Source organism: Lucilia sericata, unplaced genomic scaffold (genome assembly GCF_015586225.1).
Source record: "Lucilia sericata isolate MDLA Ls3-8-SP2 unplaced genomic scaffold, ASM1558622v1 Contig000333F_arrow, whole genome shotgun sequence".
Taxonomy (NCBI): Eukaryota; Metazoa; Arthropoda; class Insecta; order Diptera; family Calliphoridae; genus Lucilia; species Lucilia sericata.
In genome coordinates, this window is record NW_023994354.1 from 52,368 (window position 1) to 72,738 (window position 20,371).

General features: G+C 28.8%; 1 protein-coding gene across 1 annotated transcript; it reads left to right on the forward strand.

Moving 5' to 3' along the window:
* The first annotated feature begins 5,732 nt into the window (after positions 1-5,732).
* LOC119603759 (extensin) lies at positions 5,733-12,381 on the forward strand. The gene is made up of 3 exons (XM_037955921.1): positions 5,733-6,220; positions 11,326-11,593; positions 11,658-12,381. The coding sequence occupies exons 1-3, from the start codon at positions 6,209-6,211 to the stop codon at positions 12,155-12,157; spliced, it is 780 nt and encodes a 259-aa protein (XP_037811849.1). The 5' UTR covers positions 5,733-6,208; the 3' UTR covers positions 12,158-12,381.
* Positions 12,382-20,371: the final 7,990 nt, after the last annotated feature.

Here is a 20,371-nt window from a genome sequence, read left to right on the forward strand (position 1 = left end):
CGAAACTATAGGCCCTGGGGCTAAAAGGATTATAATCTGTGATCACTTTTATTTCCTTCCACATATCGATTTTTGACTGAAAACTTAAAAGTTCATTTTCTGGCGAAACTATAGGCCCTAGGGCCAAATGGATTAAAATCTGTAATCACTTTTATTTCCTTCCAAAAATCGATTTTTGAGTGAAAACATAAAAGTCCATTTTCTGGCTAAACTATAGGCCCTGGGGCCAAATGGATTAAAATCTGTAATCACTTTTATTTCCTTCCAAAAATCGATTTTTGAGTGAAAACATAAAAGTCCATTTTCTGGCTAAACTATAGGCCCTGGGGCCAAAAGGATTAAAATCTGTGATCACTTTTATTTCCATCCAAAAATCGATTTCTGACTGAAAACATAAAAGTCCATCTTCTTTTTACCAAAAGGATTAAAATCTCTGATCACTTCCATTTCCTTCCAAAAATCGATTTTCGAGCGAAAACATAAAAGTCCATTTTCTGGCGAAACTATAGGCCCTGGGGCCAAAAGGATTAAAATCTGTTATCACTTTTATTTCCTTTGTATAATCGATTTTTGACTTAAAACATAAAAGTCCATTTGCTGGCGAAACTCTAGGCCCTAGGACCAAAAGGATTAAAATCTGTGATCACTTCTATTCTTCTATCAAAAATCGATTTTTGAGTGAAAACATAAAAGTTAATTTTCTGGCTAAACTATAGGCCCTAGGGCCAAAAGGATTAAAATCTGTGATCACTTTTATTTCCTTCCACAAATCGATTTTTGAGTGAAAACATATAGCGAAACTATAGGCCCTAGGGCCAAAAGGATTAAAATCTGTGATCACATTTATTTCCTTCCAAAAATCGATTTTTGAGTGAAAACATAAAAGTCCATTTTCTGGCGAAACTATAGGCCCTGGGGCCAAAAGGATTGAAATCTGTCGATTTTTGACTGAAAACATAAAAGTCCATTTCCTGGCGAAACTATAGGCGCTAGGGCCAAAAGGATTTAAATCTGTGATCACTTCTATTTCCTTTCAAAAATCGATTTTTGAGTGAAAACATAAAAGTCCATTTTCTGGCGAAACTATAGGCCCTATTGTCAAAAGAATTAAAATCTTTGATTTGATTATATATCAGTTTATAGTCGTGACTATAGAGTAGTCCATATTCATGACTCTATACCAGTTTATAGTCATGACTCATGACTATAGACCAGTTTATATTGTTGACTATAGAGCAGTCTATAGTAGTGGTTATTGACTAGTCTATAGTCGTGCCTATTGAACTGTCTATAGTTTTGTCTATAGAGCAGTCTATAGTCTTGATTATAGACCAGTTTATAATCGTGTCTATAGACCAGTTTTTAGTCGTAACTATGGAGCAGTCTATGTATAATATAGATCGGTCTATAGTATTGTATATTGACCAGTCTATAGTCTTGACTATAAACCAGTCTATTACCTTGACTTTAGACCAGTATATACTATAATCTTGCCTATGGCCTTGTCTACAGAATCGCCTATAGTAGACTGGTCTTCAATCATGACTTTAGATTTGTCTATAGTTTAAACTATAGAATTATTAGATCTATAGTTTGGAATGTAGACTGGTCTAAAATCTTGACTATAGACTTTTCTATTGTCTTTCCTATAGACTTGTCTATAATTATGACTTTTCCATAATCTCCACTACAGACTTTTCTATGGTCTTAACTAGAGGCCAATCTCAAGTAATAACTAAAGACAAGTCTGAACTATATACTAGTATATGGTCTTGCCTATAATCTTAACAGCAGATTAGTCTTTATTCTTCCAGGACAGTAAATATATTATGTTTTGCAACACCCTTTAAGTTAATAAAATGAATAATTATTTATGTCTCAGTTTCATAAAATTATTTACTCTTTTGTTCCACAATTGTTTAATACAATAATGAGTTTTAAGCAAAAACTAAAAAATATATATTTTTTACACTTATTCACGACGGGTTTTGTATGGTTGAGTGAATATTGTCAGGGGAAAGGGAAATGCGAATTAAAGCTGTATAGTTGAAATCAATATTAAGCATAAATATGTATTTTAAATTTATTCAAAAGCGTTAGACTGCAAATTTTTTTAATGTTGAAGTGACTAATAAACCTTTGTTTCATTTAATTAAATTAACTTTGCTGCTTGTTCTTAAAAAAGAAAATGTATTTTAAGTTAAAAAGAAGATTCATGTTTTAATGCGATCTTACTTTATATACCTACTTTAAGATAAAATAATATTTAAAGGACTGTTAAAAATTTTGGAAAAAAATGTTAAAATTGTAGCAATATTTTTTATATAACAAACTGGTTTATGATAGTACAAACACTTTCAATTTTACAACATTCCAAGAGCTTAATAAACAACTGAGTAAATGGTCAGCAATAATTCAGGTTTTAAAAATAAAACAACTGAAACTGCTCTTAAATAGTAATTGCAGCAAATATTCTAGAAAATATGTATTTCGCTCAAATAAAGCTCTTTAATGCAACTAACTCAACAAAAAAACATTCTTAAAATGTCTAAATGTCGAAGAAATACAAAGCTTGCAAACGATTTATTTCTGTTTAAAACAAACTAGCTCTACAGCAACCTGTTACGCTGTTAAGTTTGTTTTTTTTAAATGTTCAATTTTCTGATACAACGCAAACAACCTGAAACAAAACACTTGTTATGCTGATGAGGGCGTTGTTATTGTTTTTCAATTCTACTCCACTCTTATCTAATAGTTAAATGGAAGTCTATTAGATGACGTAAAATTTCAGTTGTATGTATATATGTATGTTTAGTACTAAAACCAATTGCCATACATTCCTACCGTTAACTTATTATACTAACTAGTCTATTAACTGCTTGATTTAACATTTTCCTAGAAAGAGAAATCGAAATGAATATTTAACAACAATAAAACCAACAAAAAGTTTGAAATTCTTCTTGGCACAATTATTGTAATGTTTTAACTAAGTTAAATCTAAACAAATCATATCGATAGCAGCTGATCACTGAAGAAATTACGGGAAACAAAATGAAATACAAAAGTCCTATATATGTAGTAAATATGTATTAAATACAGAAATTTTATAAAACTTGGGGAAAGGTAAGAAACTATTTAAAGTTTATTTATTAATAAAAGAATTTGCCAATTTTATGGAAAATACTAGAGAAAGATTGACCCAGACTGAACAATTATAGATTATTGTCTATGGGCCTTGACTATAAATAACTCGTTGTCGTAGATAAGTCTTGTCTGAATAGAGACACTTCTATAATCTTGACAAAAGATAAGATATTACAGTCTTAGCTATAGAGCACTCCGGGCTAGTCTATGGACTTGACTATAGAATAGTCTATAGACTTGACTATAGAATAGTCTATAGACTTGACTATAGACTAGTCTATAAACTTCACCATAGACTAGTCTATAAACTTCACCATAGACTAGTCTATAGACTTGACTATAGACTAGTCTATAGACTTGACTATAGATTAGTCTATAGACTTGACTATAGACTCGACTATAGACTAGCCTATGGACTCGACTATAAACTAGCATATGGCCTTGACTATACACTAGCCATTAGAACTTTCCTATAGACATGACTATATACTTGATTAGAGACTAGTCTATAGACTTGACTATAGACTCGAGTATAGACTTGACTTTAGACTTGTCTATGGACTCGACTATAGACTGGACTATAGAATTGACTATAGACTAGTCTATAGATTTGACTATAGACTAGTCTATAAACTTCACCATAGACTAGTCTATAGACTTGACTATAGATTAGTCTATAGACTTGACTATAGACTCGACTATAAACTAGCCATGGACTCGACTATACACTAGCCATTAGAACTTTCCTATATAATTGACTATAGACTCGACTATAGACTTGAATATAGATTTGACTATTGACTATTTTATGGACTTGACATGACTATATACTTGATTAGAGACTAATCTATAGACTTGACTATAGACTCGAGTATAGACTTGACTTTAGACTTGTCTATAGACACGACTATAGACTGGACTATAGACTAGTCTATAGACTTCACTATATACTAGTCTATAGACTTGACTATAAACTAGCCTCTGGACTTGACTATAAATTAGCCATTAGACTTGACTATAGACTAGTCTATTGAATTGAGTATAGACTTGTCTATAGATCATTAGGCATGACTATGGACTCGACTATAGACTTGACTATAAGCTAGTATATGGACTTGACTATTGACTTGATTATACATTAGCCATTAGACTTGACTATAGACTATTTCATAGACTTGAAATATTGATTTTTTGTTATAGACTGCTATAGAGTTCACTACGTACTAGACTATAGAATTGACTAGTCTATCGACTTAGGTATAGACTAGCCAATCAATTTGACTACAGACTTCTCTACATACTACACTATGAACTTGACTATGGACTTGACTATAGACTCGACATAGAATAGGACTTGACTAAATACTTTATTAGAGGATTGTCTGTAGACTTGACAATATACTTGACTAGAGACTAGTCTATAGACTTAACTATGAACTTGACTATAGACTCGACTACAGACTTGACTTGAGACTTGACAATAGACTCAACTGTAGATTTGAATATAGCCTCGACTATGAATTTGACCATAGACTTGTCATTAAACTTGACTATAGACTAGTCTTTAGACTAGACTTTAGATTTGACTATAGAATATCGACTATGGACTTGAATATTGTCTAGTCTAGAGACTGGTCCATCGACTTGACTATAGATTACTCTATTGACTTGACTATAGACAAAACTATAGCCGTGACTATAGACGTGTCCACAGACTTGACTACAGACTAGTCATTAGACTGGACTATGTACTAGTCTTTAGACTAGACTATAGACTATTCTTTAGACTAGACTATAGGCTAGTCTTGTCTTGAGCATAGATTAGTCTAAATGTCAATAGTTTTGACTAAATAGCGACAGATTCTCATAAAAGTCTACAGTCTTAACACTAGACGAATATAATTCCTGACAATAAGCCACCCTTGACTACAGATTGAATATAGAATATTGGTTTAAAAAATTATTAACTTATTTTAAAAAATTTTAAATAAAATTTCAATAAAACTTATATTAAAGTTATTACAAAAATGCAATTTTCTTCCCGCCTCTAATATGTTGTTGTCTATTACCAATATTCATAGTTTTAGTTATACTACACATTATTGTTGCATTTATAAAATATTTCTAAAACAAATGCAATTCATATTATACATTTATTATTGTTATTGTTGTTTGTTTTTTCTTTACTTCTATGAAGTATCTATTTAATTGCGCGGTTTATTGTTCAAAGTTTAGTTTTGTTAGAAAAAAAGTTTTACAATGTTTTTTTTTTGCTTTTCTTGTTTATATGTAAAATGCTCTAAATTGAGCTGGTTCGGTTTGTTAGTTGATTTTGTTAGCCAGAGTAGCAATAGAAGTACAATGCGAGGTGCTACATAAGTAAGTATTTCAATAAATTTACGAGTGGTACGAATCTGAAATGTATCTAGACGAATACTTACTGCATGCATACCTGGACTTGTTGTAGTTAGTAAGTAAAAACTATGTACTTGTTATTGTTGTTGTAGTTTCTATTGCTGTTTCAAATTTTGCTGTTGTTATTGTTGGTGTTCGTGGTATAAAAGCATACAACTCTTTGATTTTCTTTTGAGTCCGTTGTTTCACAGAGTCTTGTGCAAGTGCAAATTCTATTTTACAACACAATTTTTTTCTATCTAGTTATTTTTTTTTCTGTTTCTTTTCATTACAATTTTTTGTTTGTTTTTGATTGCTTGACAAAACAAAAATTGCATCTTTTGAATTTCAATTTTGTGTACTTTTTGTCTTCTTTCAATATTATTGGTTTTGTGTTATTTGTCAGCAGTGCACATGGTTTTTGCTAGATAAAACGTTTATCAAGAGAAGAACAAAAACGCCATATGATTCCAGAAAACTAAAGATTGGTTAAACAACGAATAAAAAGTGATATATTTATTTATGCATTTTTTTGAACTTTTTTTGATTGTTAATTAAGTGTTTTATGTAAAGAAAATTTAAAAAGTGAAATATACCTTAAAGACTGTTTATAAGAACCAAACTTTTCTTTTTAAAATTTATTTTACATTTTAAGTTAAGCAACAAAATAATGTATAAACTGGTAAGCATTATATAGTGATATTTAAAGTTTAAAATAAAAAATAATAGTGTTAATTAAATTATTTTAGTTAGCTATGACTTGTTTTAAGTTAAATGTGTAATCGTGTAATATAGAACAAACTCTTTAAAAAAATTATATTATTGAACAAAAAAACGAAGTTATGTACTATATACCTTGAAAATTACAGTAAATAAAATAACTTGACTAACTTTTTCAAAGTTGATTCCATTCGAAGAAATATAATATGTTTAACATTAAATATTTTCTGTTACCCTGGAATAATATGTATTTCGGTTTAAGTCAGTCAACTTCTTATATGTACAAATAAGCTTGCTATTCAACATTAACCCTTTGTCATAATGAGTCATTAATCATAGCTTTATAGTTCTTGTTAAAATTCCCGGATGAAATCGATAATTACACAGTGAGACAAAATAAATATGTATGTCTCACTTTAAAGCATCCTTCAGAAAATTAGTTTGTGAACAATTTTGTATTAAGAAAAAGATCAATAACGTAGTCAATTGCTAACGGATTTTTAAAAACAAAGTTGTATTTTTCTCATGAATAGACATGGTTTTCTAATCAATTAATAAATAGTACGGTTCCTATATAAAATAATTTCAAAAAACATCTCCAAACTTGGACAAATAAAATCGGTTCAGATTAAGCTAAGTTACTGACTTATTAGTGCTTATAGGTACGAAAAACCGGTTTTTTAGTCGTAACTCAAGATTTTAGAGGTGTTTAGCAAATCTAGAAAACATATTCTTGTTCTACTCGGATCCATCTTTCAGAAAAATAGTGTCACTTCTCAAGTATTAATTTTTGTCGCATAGTGTTATTCATGTAGTTGTTGTTGAACAGCGAGTAAATGCTGCAGGGGAGATATACATATCTATAGTTCCCTTAATCTGATTCATAAATTGGGATCAATATCGTTATATTGGGATCTATATCGTTAAATTGGGATCTATATCGTTATCCTTGAATGTTACTGTTTTGTAAGCGATCCACTGGTTTTTAAGATATTTCGCTCATTAAGTACTTAAGTAATTTTTTTTGTGTCATTATTATTCATCGATTATCTTAATGGACAACATATGCTATAGGGATTCCTCTAAATAGGGTTGGGGATAGCCCATTTTCATTTTCAATTACATTACTTTAAAAGTAATTGTAATTAATGTTTTAACAATTACAATTACTTGTAATTGAGGATTTAACAAATACAATTCCAAAAGTAATTGTAATGAATGTTTTAACAATTACAATTACTTGTAATTGAGTATTTAACAAATACAATTACAAGCAATTGTAATTGATAATAATTTGATGGCAATTCCTTTTGATTGATAATTACTCAATTATGATTACTTTTATTGTAATTGAAAAAATGTATATGAGAAAGTAATCATGAATGATAAACTTTTAGTTTTCTAAATTATGTAATTATAATTGATCTGTTTCCATTATAATTACATGTATATATTGACAATATATCGATTACAATCATTAATAATAATCGTTTATTACAATTACTTGTAATGTGTAATTGACCCTGCAATAAATTACTTAATATAATTATTAAGCCTCAAGCCTGCATCTTAAAACACCGATTAACTTAGAAACTATAAAACCGATTTTGTTTTCTTACAATCCAGATACATATATCACTGAGTTGATATACTTACATAGATCGGTAAATTGGCGATTGCCGTATGGCAAGTTTGTTTTCTAAGTCTTTTGTTTTGATCGATGTACATTAGAGTTGCTCGTATTCCCGCCTAAAATTAAAGTTTAGTTAATTCTACGATATCAATGGGAGAGTAATAAGCTTTTCATTTTATTGCTTTTTTAAAGAAATACTTCAATTTATTCGAAATCGAAAAATTCCAAAAAATTTCATATATACTTTTATATAGAATATGGAGACCTTTTCATCCATTGATCTAGCCCACTAAATATTGATCCCAGAACAAAAATTTTGAGAAATGGTAACTTATAATGAACCATGCTGCCATTGTTGGTGGGAACATCAGTATATTCTTTGTTTTCTCTACACAAACGGGACCAGCCTAATGTACATACATACATATATAGAGTATTTGTTCTAGTACCAGTTCTTAAAATTCTCTAAACATTTTGATATTTGTTACTGTTCTAAATGAAGAAACATTTCTTTATTCCAATTTCAATTATATTGTCATTCACTGTATAACTATTATTATGAACATATGTATGTATGTATATTTAATACATAGTTTTTGTACATACATGCATATTTATAATTCCATAAAATATAACAACAATAATAACAATTAAGTGTGGTACATGAGAACAAAACATGTTACGAGTATTTTGAAAGGTGTGTCATAGAATGAACCAAAAAAAGTTACCACACACTGCAAAACACCACCACTAAACGCAAATATGTATTAATATTAGGGTTGTTCGAAAAACAGTTGTAATTTTTTTTTTAACTAAGATTAAGAGAAAATGGTAATAATTTAAAAAAAACATGGGGAATATAGATTTCGTTCTTAACATATCGAAATATATATTCTTATTAGAATCAAAAACAATGTATCATGTCCGTCCATCTGTCTGTCTGTTAAAATCATAATAACAACTAGAGAGCTGAAATTTTGCCTAAATATTTGTTCCTGATGTAGTTTGTTTGATATTGAAATATCGGTTCACGATATTAACTAGTCGCCTATATAACAAATATTATCTTAAACTTTAATATAACTAGGTTTGAATTAATAAAAAATGGTTCCACCCTATTCTATACATATATGTATATGAATATATAAAAGTAGTCTAAGTCATTTAGAAATTTAATCTAGAAATATTACAACACAATCGCATTAAAATTAACACACATACATATTGACACACTACTACTCCCCTGCAGTGCAGAGTGGTAGTTCCAAACTAATGGCTATTATTGTGCTTTGACTTTTTACCAATTATAGAAAACTTTTAAATTACTTAATGGTTACTATAACAAGATTAACTTAAGATTATCTAATATGATGTTTTTCGTATTAATCTAATATTTCTAAATTTGGGGAGAATATATCCATAATGAAATATATTGAATTTTTGTAAAACTACTACCGGGTATGTTTTATGTGCATATGTTTGATTGTATTAAATCATTGATTACCATAAATGATAACGGAAATATTTTTAATTGACACATGTTGTTATCTCAAAATAACTACTACTTACTTATTATTCTGGTATTTGTTTCTTACATACGTACAATAGGACTTGTACTTAGAATCATGTTATTTGAAATATGAAAACATGTTAGGGTGCTGTATTCGGCTATGACGAATCTTAAATACTCTACACCTCTAAGCTACTTTTTATAAAAAAATTAATAATGAAAGTTTAAATTTTGCTTCCGTAATATAATTTTTATCAAGTCCATAATAAACCTATGACCCATTCCGAATTAGAGGAATGATTTTTATATGTATTTATAGAGAAACAATATTATTTATTCATGAATTACACGTGTTCGAACGATACCCATAAATGGGTATCGATAACATCGGATTTTACTCCATTATCGTTATTTATTAATGAAATATATTCATACTATGACCTATAATGGGCCAATCCGAACAAACTTTTACAGAGTGATTTATTTTATAAATTCGAATTTTAACCAAATATCCTTATATATTAATAAAAAATCTGGGATTAAGAGACATTCGGAAGTGGACCTCATATGAGAGGTATGACCAATTATGGACATATACGAAAAAAAATTAGCAAGGTGACTTATATATATTCTTTAAACACATTGATGAAGAATTTTATCCCGATATTTACATTAAGTAATGAGAAATGTCCGTTTACGTGATTATCGGAAGTGGGGGTTATATGACCCTACTTATGAACCGATCCAGAAAACATTAAGCAGTGATATAAATACACAAATCATATTTATGTTGAATTTTATTCCGATATCATTACTTTTTTAAGTAGTTATGTGCATTTAAGTGATTTTCGAAAATCGACCTTAAATGGGTGCTACGACCAATTATGGACTGATTTAGATCTAGGTTAATTAACTTAGTTTTTGGCAGACAGACAGACGGACATAGATATATCGATTCAAAATATCACAAGGACCAGATGAATACATCTTGCTGTTACACACGAAATGACAAGCTTATATATTGTACCCTCTATCACCACTGATAGGGGTGAAGGGTATACGAAAATAATATTTATTTTCAATACGATTAATAGCTCATAAGACAAAAATCATGTACCAGCTCAAGAAAAACCACTTAAACGGGTGGTTTAATGTTCTAATTATTTTGATATACATATACAGACATACATACATATATAAGTATGTTCATTGGTATGTATAGTACATATGTATATACACAGATACATATATATATTTATATTAAAAGATATTTCGATACAAACCCATTCTACTTAAGTGTGTACATACATACATATTCATACAATCACACAGAAATCTTATTTGTAAACATTTGTTAACCAAGGACGTTTAGGTGGTTTCAATTTTATTAATTGTTTTCTTGTATTTCGTACAATTGTGGTTCTAAAAGTAGAATTATTATTAATTAATATATATAATGTACTTATTTCATTATTCATTCCAAAAGTGAATAAATTCGTTATAAAATTACTATGATATCATATTTAATTTGCAGAGTGAAGGGGTTTTATTAAAGAATTTTAATATTTATTAATATAATATGACTTTTACTATGTGAATCATTGGAATTACTAAATTATAAATAAATTAAACAATTATCCAATAATAAATAGAATAACATTTTTAAAGAATTTTTGGTTTTGAAGAACCAATAATACTTAGTTTATCGATTCAGATTTTTCTGAAATGGGTTTGACATGTCCTATAGAAAATGTTTTACAGGCTTTTTTACAACCAAATATCTTCCTGAAACAAGGTTTATTAAGCCTACTTAGCTGACTTATAAGGACTCCTTCATAAAATAATTTAAAAATCAACAAATCGCTTAAAAATATCTGATCTGATCGCTGAAAAATATCTATCTCCCTTCTTGTTCTCCTTACAGTTCATAGTCTCCTGTCTAGTGATTGCTTTGCAAATAGTTAAAGCACAACAACAACAGTATACCACACCAGTGCCAATTCTAAAACAGATCGATAGACAAAATTCCGATGGTTCTTACACGTACGGATATGAAGCGGCAGATAAAAGTTTTAAAATTGAAACGAAATATCCCAATGGGGAGGTGTATGGTAAATACGGCTATGTCGACGATCAGGGGAATGTACGAGAAATAGAGTATGGAGCCACAAAAAGAGGTTTTGAACCAGCAGGTAATATTTTATTATAAATTCGTAATATAAAATGATACACTACTAAACATTTTATGCATTACAGGCAGTGATATAAATGTGCCACCACCTACCTTAACCAATAGTAAGGCAACACCTTTGGGTCCCAATGAAATAGACGATGGCCAGTATCGTGAAAATCCCGCCGATTATTATAAAGGTCAAAAGTATAATCGTCCTGTGGCGGCCAGTAAATTCTCTTTAGATAACTATCAACAGCCCAGACCACAACCAGCCTATAACCCGGCTCCCGCCTATAACCCTGCTCCCGCCTACAATCCACCTTCCGTATTTAATCATGCTCCTGCTTTTAGACCTCAAGCACCAGCTCCTGCTCCTCAACCTCAATATTATAATCCACCACCACCACCACCACCACCTGCACAGCCCCACTATCAACCCAATTACTATCAACAACCTCAAGCACCCCGACCTCAATATAATCCCTATAATCCCAGCAGTTCACCCAGTCACTTCCATCCAGCCGTTAAAAGTCTTGATATTTGGAGCGGTTCCTATAGTTTGGATTATACGGGTAGAAAGTAGAACTTGCGGAGCAGTATTAAGCTGCAGCAGTTGTTGAAGATGTGTCAAGAGAGTTTAGTTATTTTAAGTGCAAAAGAAATTTTAAACTTGTTAGAAGTAAAGAGTATCCCTAGATTGTCACCATTTAAGACTAAATGTTAAAAATAATTAAATCATTTTTTGTTTTATGTATAAATAACGATATAAGCGATATAAATAAAAATATATAATTTATAATAACGATATACAAATGTTAATATCTTTAAATCTATTAGTGTACTAGTGTGATAAAACGGAGGTGGTCGGTTAGATTCCCACCTATGGCACTGGTTAAGGAGCGCTCAATAGGCCCGATACAGTAATAGGTGCACTTCGACGGATTTGATGTATATACAGGAGGATGTATTAACATCAAATCCAAATCAAACAAAGTAACTAAGTGTACTTCGCATTAAATTTGGAACTATGTATGAGTACAACTGTAGTTAGTTAGTTAAGTTAGTTAGTAGTTAGTTAGTTAGTTAGTTAGTTAGTCAGTTAGTTAGTTAGTTAGTTAGTCAGTTAGTTAGTTAGTTAGTTAGTTAGTTAGTTAGTTAGTTTGTTAGTTAGTTAGTTAGTTAGTTAGTAGTTAGTTAGTTAAGTTAGTAGTTAGTTAGTTTAGTTAGTTAGTTAGTTAGTTAGTTAGTTAGTTAGTTAGTTAGTTAGTAGTTAGTTAGTTAGTTAGTTAGTTAGTTAGTTAGTTAGTTAGTTAGTTAGTTAGTTAGTTAGTTAGTTAGTTAGTTAGTTAGTTAGTTAGTTAGTTAGTTAGTTAGTTAGTTAGTTAGTTAGTAGTTAGTTAGTTAGTTAGTTAGTTAGTTAGTTAGTTAGTTAGTTAGTTAGTTAGTTAGTTAGTTAGTTAGTTAGTTAGTTAGTTAGTTAGTTAGTTAGTTAGTTAGTTAGTTAGTTAGTTAGTTAGTTAGTTAGTTAGTTAGTTAGTTAGTTAGTTAGTTAGTTAGTTAGTTAGTTAGTTAGTTAGTTAGTTAGTTAGTTAGTTAGTTAGTTAGTTAGTTAGTTAGTTAGTTAGTTAGTTAGTTAGTTAGTTAGTTAGTTAGTTAGTTAGTTAGTTAGTTAGTTAGTTAGTTAGTTAGTTAGTTAGTTAGTTAGTTAGTTAGTTAGTTAGTTAGTTAGTTAGTTAGTTAGTTAGTTAGTTAGTTAGTTAGTTAGTAGTTAGTTAGTTAGTTAGTTAGTTAGTTAGTTAGTTAGTTAGTTAGTTAGTTAGTTAGTTAGTTAGTTAGTTAGTTAGTAGTTAGTAGTTAGTTAGTTAGTTAGTAGTTAGTTAGTTAGTTAGTAGTTAGTTAGTTAGTTAGTTAGTTAGTTAGTTAGTTAGTTAGTTAGTTAGTTAGTTAGTTAGTTAGTTAGTTAGTTAGTTAGTTAGTTAGTTAGTTAGTTAGTTAGTTAGTTAGTTAGTTAGTTAGTTAGTTAGTTAGTTAGTTAGTAGTAGTTAGTTAGTTAGTTAGTTAGTTAGTTAGTTAGTTAGTTAGTTAGTTAGTTAGTTAGTTAGTTAGTTAGTTAGTTAGTTAGTTAGTTAGTTAGTTAGTTAGTTAGTTAGTTAGTTAGTTAGTTAGTTAGTTAGTTAGTTAGTTAGTTAGTTAGTTAGTTAGTTAGTTAGTTAGTTAGTTAGTTAGTTAGTTAGTTAGTTAGTTAGTTAGTTAGTTAGTTAGTTAGTTAGTTAGTAGTTAGTTAGTTAGTTAGTTAGTTAGTTAGTTAGTTAGTTAGTTAGTTAGTTAGTTAGTTAGTTAGTTAGTTAGTTAGTTAGTTAGTTAGTTAGTTAGTTAGTTAGTTAGTTAGTTAGTTAGTTAGTTAGTTAGTTAGTTAGTTAGTTAGTTAGTTAGTTAGTTAGTTAGTTAGTTAGTTAGTTAGTTAGTTAGTTAGTTAGTTAGTTAGTTAGTTAGTTAGTTAGTTAGTTAGTTAGTTAGTTAGTTAGTTAGTTAGTTAGTTAGTTAGTAGTTAGTTAGTTAGTTAGTTAGTTAGTTAGTTAGTTAGTTAGTTAGTTAGTTAGTTAGTTAGTTAGTTAGTTAGTTAGTTAGTTAGTTAGTTAGTTAGTTAGTTAGTTAGTTAGTTAGTTAGTTAGTTAGTTAGTTAGTTAGTTAGTTAGTTAGTTAGTTAGTTAGTTAGTTAGTTAGTTAGTTAGTTAGTTAGTTAGTTAGTTAGTTAGTTAGTTAGTTAGTTAGTTAGTTAGTTAGTAGTTAGTTAGTTAGTTAGTTAGTTAGTTAGTTAGTTAGTTAGTTAGTTAGTTAGTTAGTTAGTTAGTTAGTTAGTTAGTTAGTTAGTTAGTTAGTTAGTTAGTTAGTTAGTTAGTTAGTTAGTTAGTTAGTTAGTTAGTTAGTTAGTTAGTTAGTTAGTTAGTTAGTTAGTTAGTTAGTTAGTTAGTTAGTTAGTTAGTTAGTTAGTTAGTTAGTTAGTTAGTTAGTTAGTTAGTTAGTTAGTTAGTTAGTTAGTTAGTTAGTTAGTTAGTTAGTTAGTTAGTTAGTTAGTTAGTTAGTTAGTTAGTTAGTTAGTTAGTTAGTTAGTTAGTTAGTTAGTTAGTTAGTTAGTTAGTTAGTTAGTTAGTTAGTTAGTTAGTTAGTTAGTTAGTTAGTTAGTAGTTAGTTAGTTAGTTAGTTAGTTAGTTAGTTAGTTAGTTAGTTAGTAGTTAGTTAGTAGTAGTTAGTTAGTTAGTTAGTTAGTTAGTTAGTTAGTTAGTTAGTTAGTTAGTTAGTTAGTTAGTTAGTTAGTTAGTTAGTTAGTTAGTTAGTTAGTTAGTTAGTAGTTAGTTAGTTAGTTAGTTAGTTAGTTAGTTAGTTAGTTAGTTAGTAGTTAGTTAGTTAGTTAGTTAGTTAGTTAGTTAGTTCTTTAATTACAAGAAACACTTTTAGTCTGACTTTTTATTAGAAATTTTTAAATTGTTTAAAAAAATAAACATTTAAAAATTTTCTCTAATGTCCTTTAAGAATGTATTTATATTAAACTATCCTTTTTTTGGAGTTATGTTAAATGAAAAGAAATATTGATTTCAATATTTATTCAGTTAAACTAGACTCCAAACATCTTATTCATATTCATTTATCGATGTTTTACAGAACTAATTTTGTATGAAAAGTTTTTTTATAAATAAATAAATTTAAAAAAAGGTAGGGTAATAGAAAAAGCATAAGTTCAAATGAAGAATAAAACAAGAAATAAAAGAAAATAAATATAAATAAATTTAGATTGTAAAATTGTAGATTTATTTGTTTAAAGAGATAAATGCAGACTTGAACTATTTATTTTTTGCATATTGAACAAGTTTCTATGAGATTTTTAAATTTATTTCAGTTTTTCTGTTTTATGTTTTCTTCTATTTATTTAGCATTTTTATAGGTGAATGGTTGGTAAATGGGTGGGGCCCCGTTACATTTTGAATAAATTTCTGTAAGAGGTGCCTTATTCGTTTTTATATTTAAGTGGGTGTTAGTTTGAATATTATATATTATTTTTTTTATTTTGTTTCTTTTAGTTAGTTTTTGTTTGCAGAATACAAGGTTTTTTTTTTCCAGTTGTATGCATGAAAAATGGACCAGAAAATACACAAAAACTGGCATAAAAAAATAAATAAACCCAATAAAATCCATTGTCTTTTATATTATTAAATGTTATAGAGTCGCTAGAAACAAACGTAATCTGTAGTAGGAAAATTAACAAAGGATTAAAGTCGACTTTTAATAGCTTACAAAAGAATTAAAAAAATGGTTAAATTTTACTCGATTTTGAATTTTGTATTTTGTTTTAAAATATATAACTATAAATACTTTTGACTTAAAACTATGTCAAATACTTTTAGCATTTCATTCATTCCATCACACATTCGGTTTTTATATGGATGGTCAAAACGTAGTATGTACGTTTATTATTGTTGCTTGTGTGGGAGCAATTTCGATGAAACCCTTTAATTTAAATTAAGTCCTATTACCAGTTAGTAGTGTTTACTGTATTTTATATATCCATTCACTGGAAAGAAAATAAAATTATAATAACAACCGCAACATTTTATGCATGATCACTATAAAGCTATTGGTATGAATAATTTTGCAACAAAAAATGTTGGAACTAGCACCCCCTGCCGCTTATAAAATTCTCTTTCAACAAGTAAATATTTAGTAGAAACTACAATTTGCTACCATTTATTTACTACAACTACTCTGCTAAACATGCAATACACTATTCCACTTTAATACCATCTACCACATACTAGTAACATTTGCTTTTTGTTTATCTGACTGACTGAACAGATATTTTTTTGTTTTACCCTCAGTTATCGAGGTGGTAGTGGTGGTGGATTGACTGTTGTTTGGTTTTTTTTTTTGTAGTATTTGGCTGTGGTCTGTTATACTGGTCAATATTTTTTGATTCTGTTTAGTGAATAAATATTGCATAAGAGTATAGGAAATTTACTCATACAATAACAGAACAATATTTTGTAGCAATAGATGTAGTAAAACTAAAGTTAAAAAAAAAAATATTTTCAAAATTCTTTTTGGTTTTCGTGTTTTGTTGAAATGTGTATTTATAAAAACACAGACATTTACATAAATATAGCAATATTATGTAGATATATAAATTTTTGGGAGAATCAAAAAATTGGTACATAACCAATAGATATGGAAGTCTAGTCTATAGTCTAGTCTATAGTCTAGTCTATAGACTAGACTATAGACTAGACTATAGACTAGACAATAGACTAGACAACAGACTGGACTATAGACTAGACTATAGACTAGACTATAGATTCTTTAGACTATAGCACTAGACTATAGGACCTTACTATAGAACTAGACTATAGACTAGACTATAGACTAGGACTATAGACTAGAATATAGACTATGACTATAGGACTAGACTATAGACTATACTAGACTAGACTATAGGACTAGGACTATCGGACTAGACTATAGACTTAGACTAACAGACTATAGACTAGACCTATGGACAGACTATCGACTAGACTATAGACTAGACTATAGACTAGACTATTAGACTAGACTATAGACTATACTATAGACTATACTATAGACTAGACTATAGACTAGACTATAGACTAGGACTATAGACTAGACTATAGACTAGACTATAGAACTAGACTATAGACTAGACTCTATACTAGACTATAGACTAGACTATAGACTAGACTATAGACTATAGACTAGACTATAGACTAGACTATAGACTAGACTATAGACTAGACTATAGACTAGACTATAGACTAGACTATAGACTAGACTAGACTAGACTATAGACTAGACTATAGACTAGACTATAGACTAGACTATAGACTAGACTATAGACTAGACTATAGACTAGACTATAGACTAGACTATAGACTAGACTATAGACTAGACTATAGACTAGACTATAGACTAGACTATAGACTAGACTATAGACTAGACTATAGACTAGACTATAGACTAGACTATAGACTAGACTATAGACTAGACTATAGACTAGACTATAGACTAGACTATAGACTAGACTATAGACTAGACTATAGACTAGACTATAGACTATAGACTAGACTATAGACTAGACTATAGACTAGACTATAGACTAGACTATAGACTAGACTACAGACTAGACTATAGACTATAGACTAGACTATAGACTAGACTATACTATAGACTAGACTATAGACTAGACTATAGACTAGACTAGACTATAGACTAGACTATAGACTAGACTATAGACTAGACTATAGACTAGACTATAGACTAGACTGTAGACTAGACTATAGACTAGACTATAGACTAGACTATAGACTAGACTATAGACTAGACTATAGACTAGACTATAGACTAGACTATAGACTAGACTATAGACTAGACTATAGACTAGACTATAGACTAGACTATAGACTAGACTATAGACTAGACTATAGACTAGACTATAGACTAGACTATAGACTAGACTATAGACTAGACTATAGACTAGACTATAGACTAGACTATAGACTAGACTATAGACTAGACTATAGACTAGACTATAGACTAGACTATAGACTAGACTATAGACTAGACTATAGACTAGACTATAGACTAGACTATAGAATGATTTCTGTGGAAGTTGTCAATAGAAAGTGAATAAATTATATTGTCTAGAAGATATACTAGAAAATCTAAGCTCCACAATTTTGCTTGTGTCCAAAGAAAGTATTTGGATATTTTTAAAGTTACACATCTATTTTACAACCTTTCCACCAAATAATAATAATTACATCCAATACCATAACTAAAATTTATTAAATACATTTAAATAATATAACATACAAATTTTTTGATCCATTCAATGCGGTGGCAGAACCACTTTTTTGTTTTAACGAATTTAACAAAATGGAAAGGAAATCCGTATTAAATCTTATTGAAAAAAAAAAGAATATTGAATATAATTAGAAACCTATGTACATACATATAAGAGTATTAACAATAACAAATTCTATGGTATAACAAGGTCGTTCACATAAAATGTATTTGGATTTTAATACTTAAAATCATTAATTATTTAATTTGAATAATAATATGTATAAATTTATTGGAGCAGTAGATTTTGGTAAGCTTAGTTCTATGATGAATTTATTTATTTGTGGGTGATTAAAAGAAAATTTTGCAATGCTTTTGTAATGTAAAAAATGTAGTTAACGAATTAGTAAGAATTTATAAAATATTTATTACAACATTTATTTTGTTTCTGAGGAAATAGAAGCGATTATTATTTTGTTATAAGAGCTTTAGTAAGGGATATATTATATAAGAGGTTTAAATGTGATTTGTTGAAAAAAAGTAGACATTTTTCTCTCTAGTTATGTTTGTAGTAAATGAGATTTTTATAATCGAGTTCCTTATTTGCAAAGTTAATGAGAATGAAATTATTTTTGTTTTATGCAAAACACACCTGCTTTGGTACAAAATAATTTCCTTGTATTTTAAGCATATTAAAGAACCTACAACAGAAATATTATTCCTTCAACTTTTCATCAAATTGTCACAAAAAAGCAAAAAATTCTTGATTATCTAATAAAATGTTAAATATTTCTACAACTATTGAAAAAAAAAAAAAAAAAGACAAGGAAATAATATTGAAAAAATGTAAAATTTTTCTACAGGTTTCATTGTAATTACGTCCGAGAACCACTTTACGACCTTGAATGTTTAATAAAGAAATAAACTTTTATTCAATAATTTTTATTTATTTGTTGTTATTTCTCTTTTTCATAGAAATCAATGCGTAATTATACGTTCGTTTGAACATATTTTTAAAGCTGCGTGTAAAAATTATATTCTACCTGCAGCAGTTTTACTTATAGTTTTCAGTTTAAAACCACAAAGTAACAAGTTAAAAAAGCATTTAACAACAAAATGCTATTGGTTTTTTATTTCTAACATTTTTTTTCGTGTTAATATAATTGTTAAAGTTTTAACTCTTTAAGCTATCAAAGAAAAAATAAACTAGTTTTATATTTTAAAATTGAATTTTTTTTGCTGGCGTAACAATCCACAGATGTTGTGTTCTATGAGTTCGAGAGCATGAAAGTGAGCAAAAAAAAGTATCGGAGACCAGTTGACACTTTTACTGGTGGTTGTTGTAATAGTAACAAACGACATAGTAGTATGTAGTTGTATTCAATTTACCCATGCAATTTTACACCATAACACAAACAAATACAATTTTATTTGAGTGATATATGTATTTATATTAAGATGAATCCGATAAAGTTTCTGAAAATTCATGTCGGAAATTTAAAATTACTGTAGTTAGGCCAAATTCGACCTAAAGTATATTAACGTTTTCTTCATATTTAATTTTTCGGTTGTATTTATTCATAAATTGTTTCCATCCCTGATTTTAGCCGAAAACACAAATCTTGTGTAGAAATAAACAATCTTATAAACCCACCATCAAACCGTATGCCGTAAATGGAATGCTCCCCTATAAACATTACAAAATATTTTTGTCCAACTTTAGGCTCAATTATAAAATTCGGTAGAGAGATTTTGACTTGTAAGAAACTTACTTCTTATATCGAATTTCATAGGTCATTCACTGAAGGGGGTCTTATATGGGTGATAGGGTCAATTATGGACCGATTCTTATAAAATTCGGTAGAGAGATTTGTAATCGTAAGAAACTTATTTATGTCGAATTTCAGCGCTATAGATTTTTGCTAGCAAGAAACTTACTTATATCGAATTT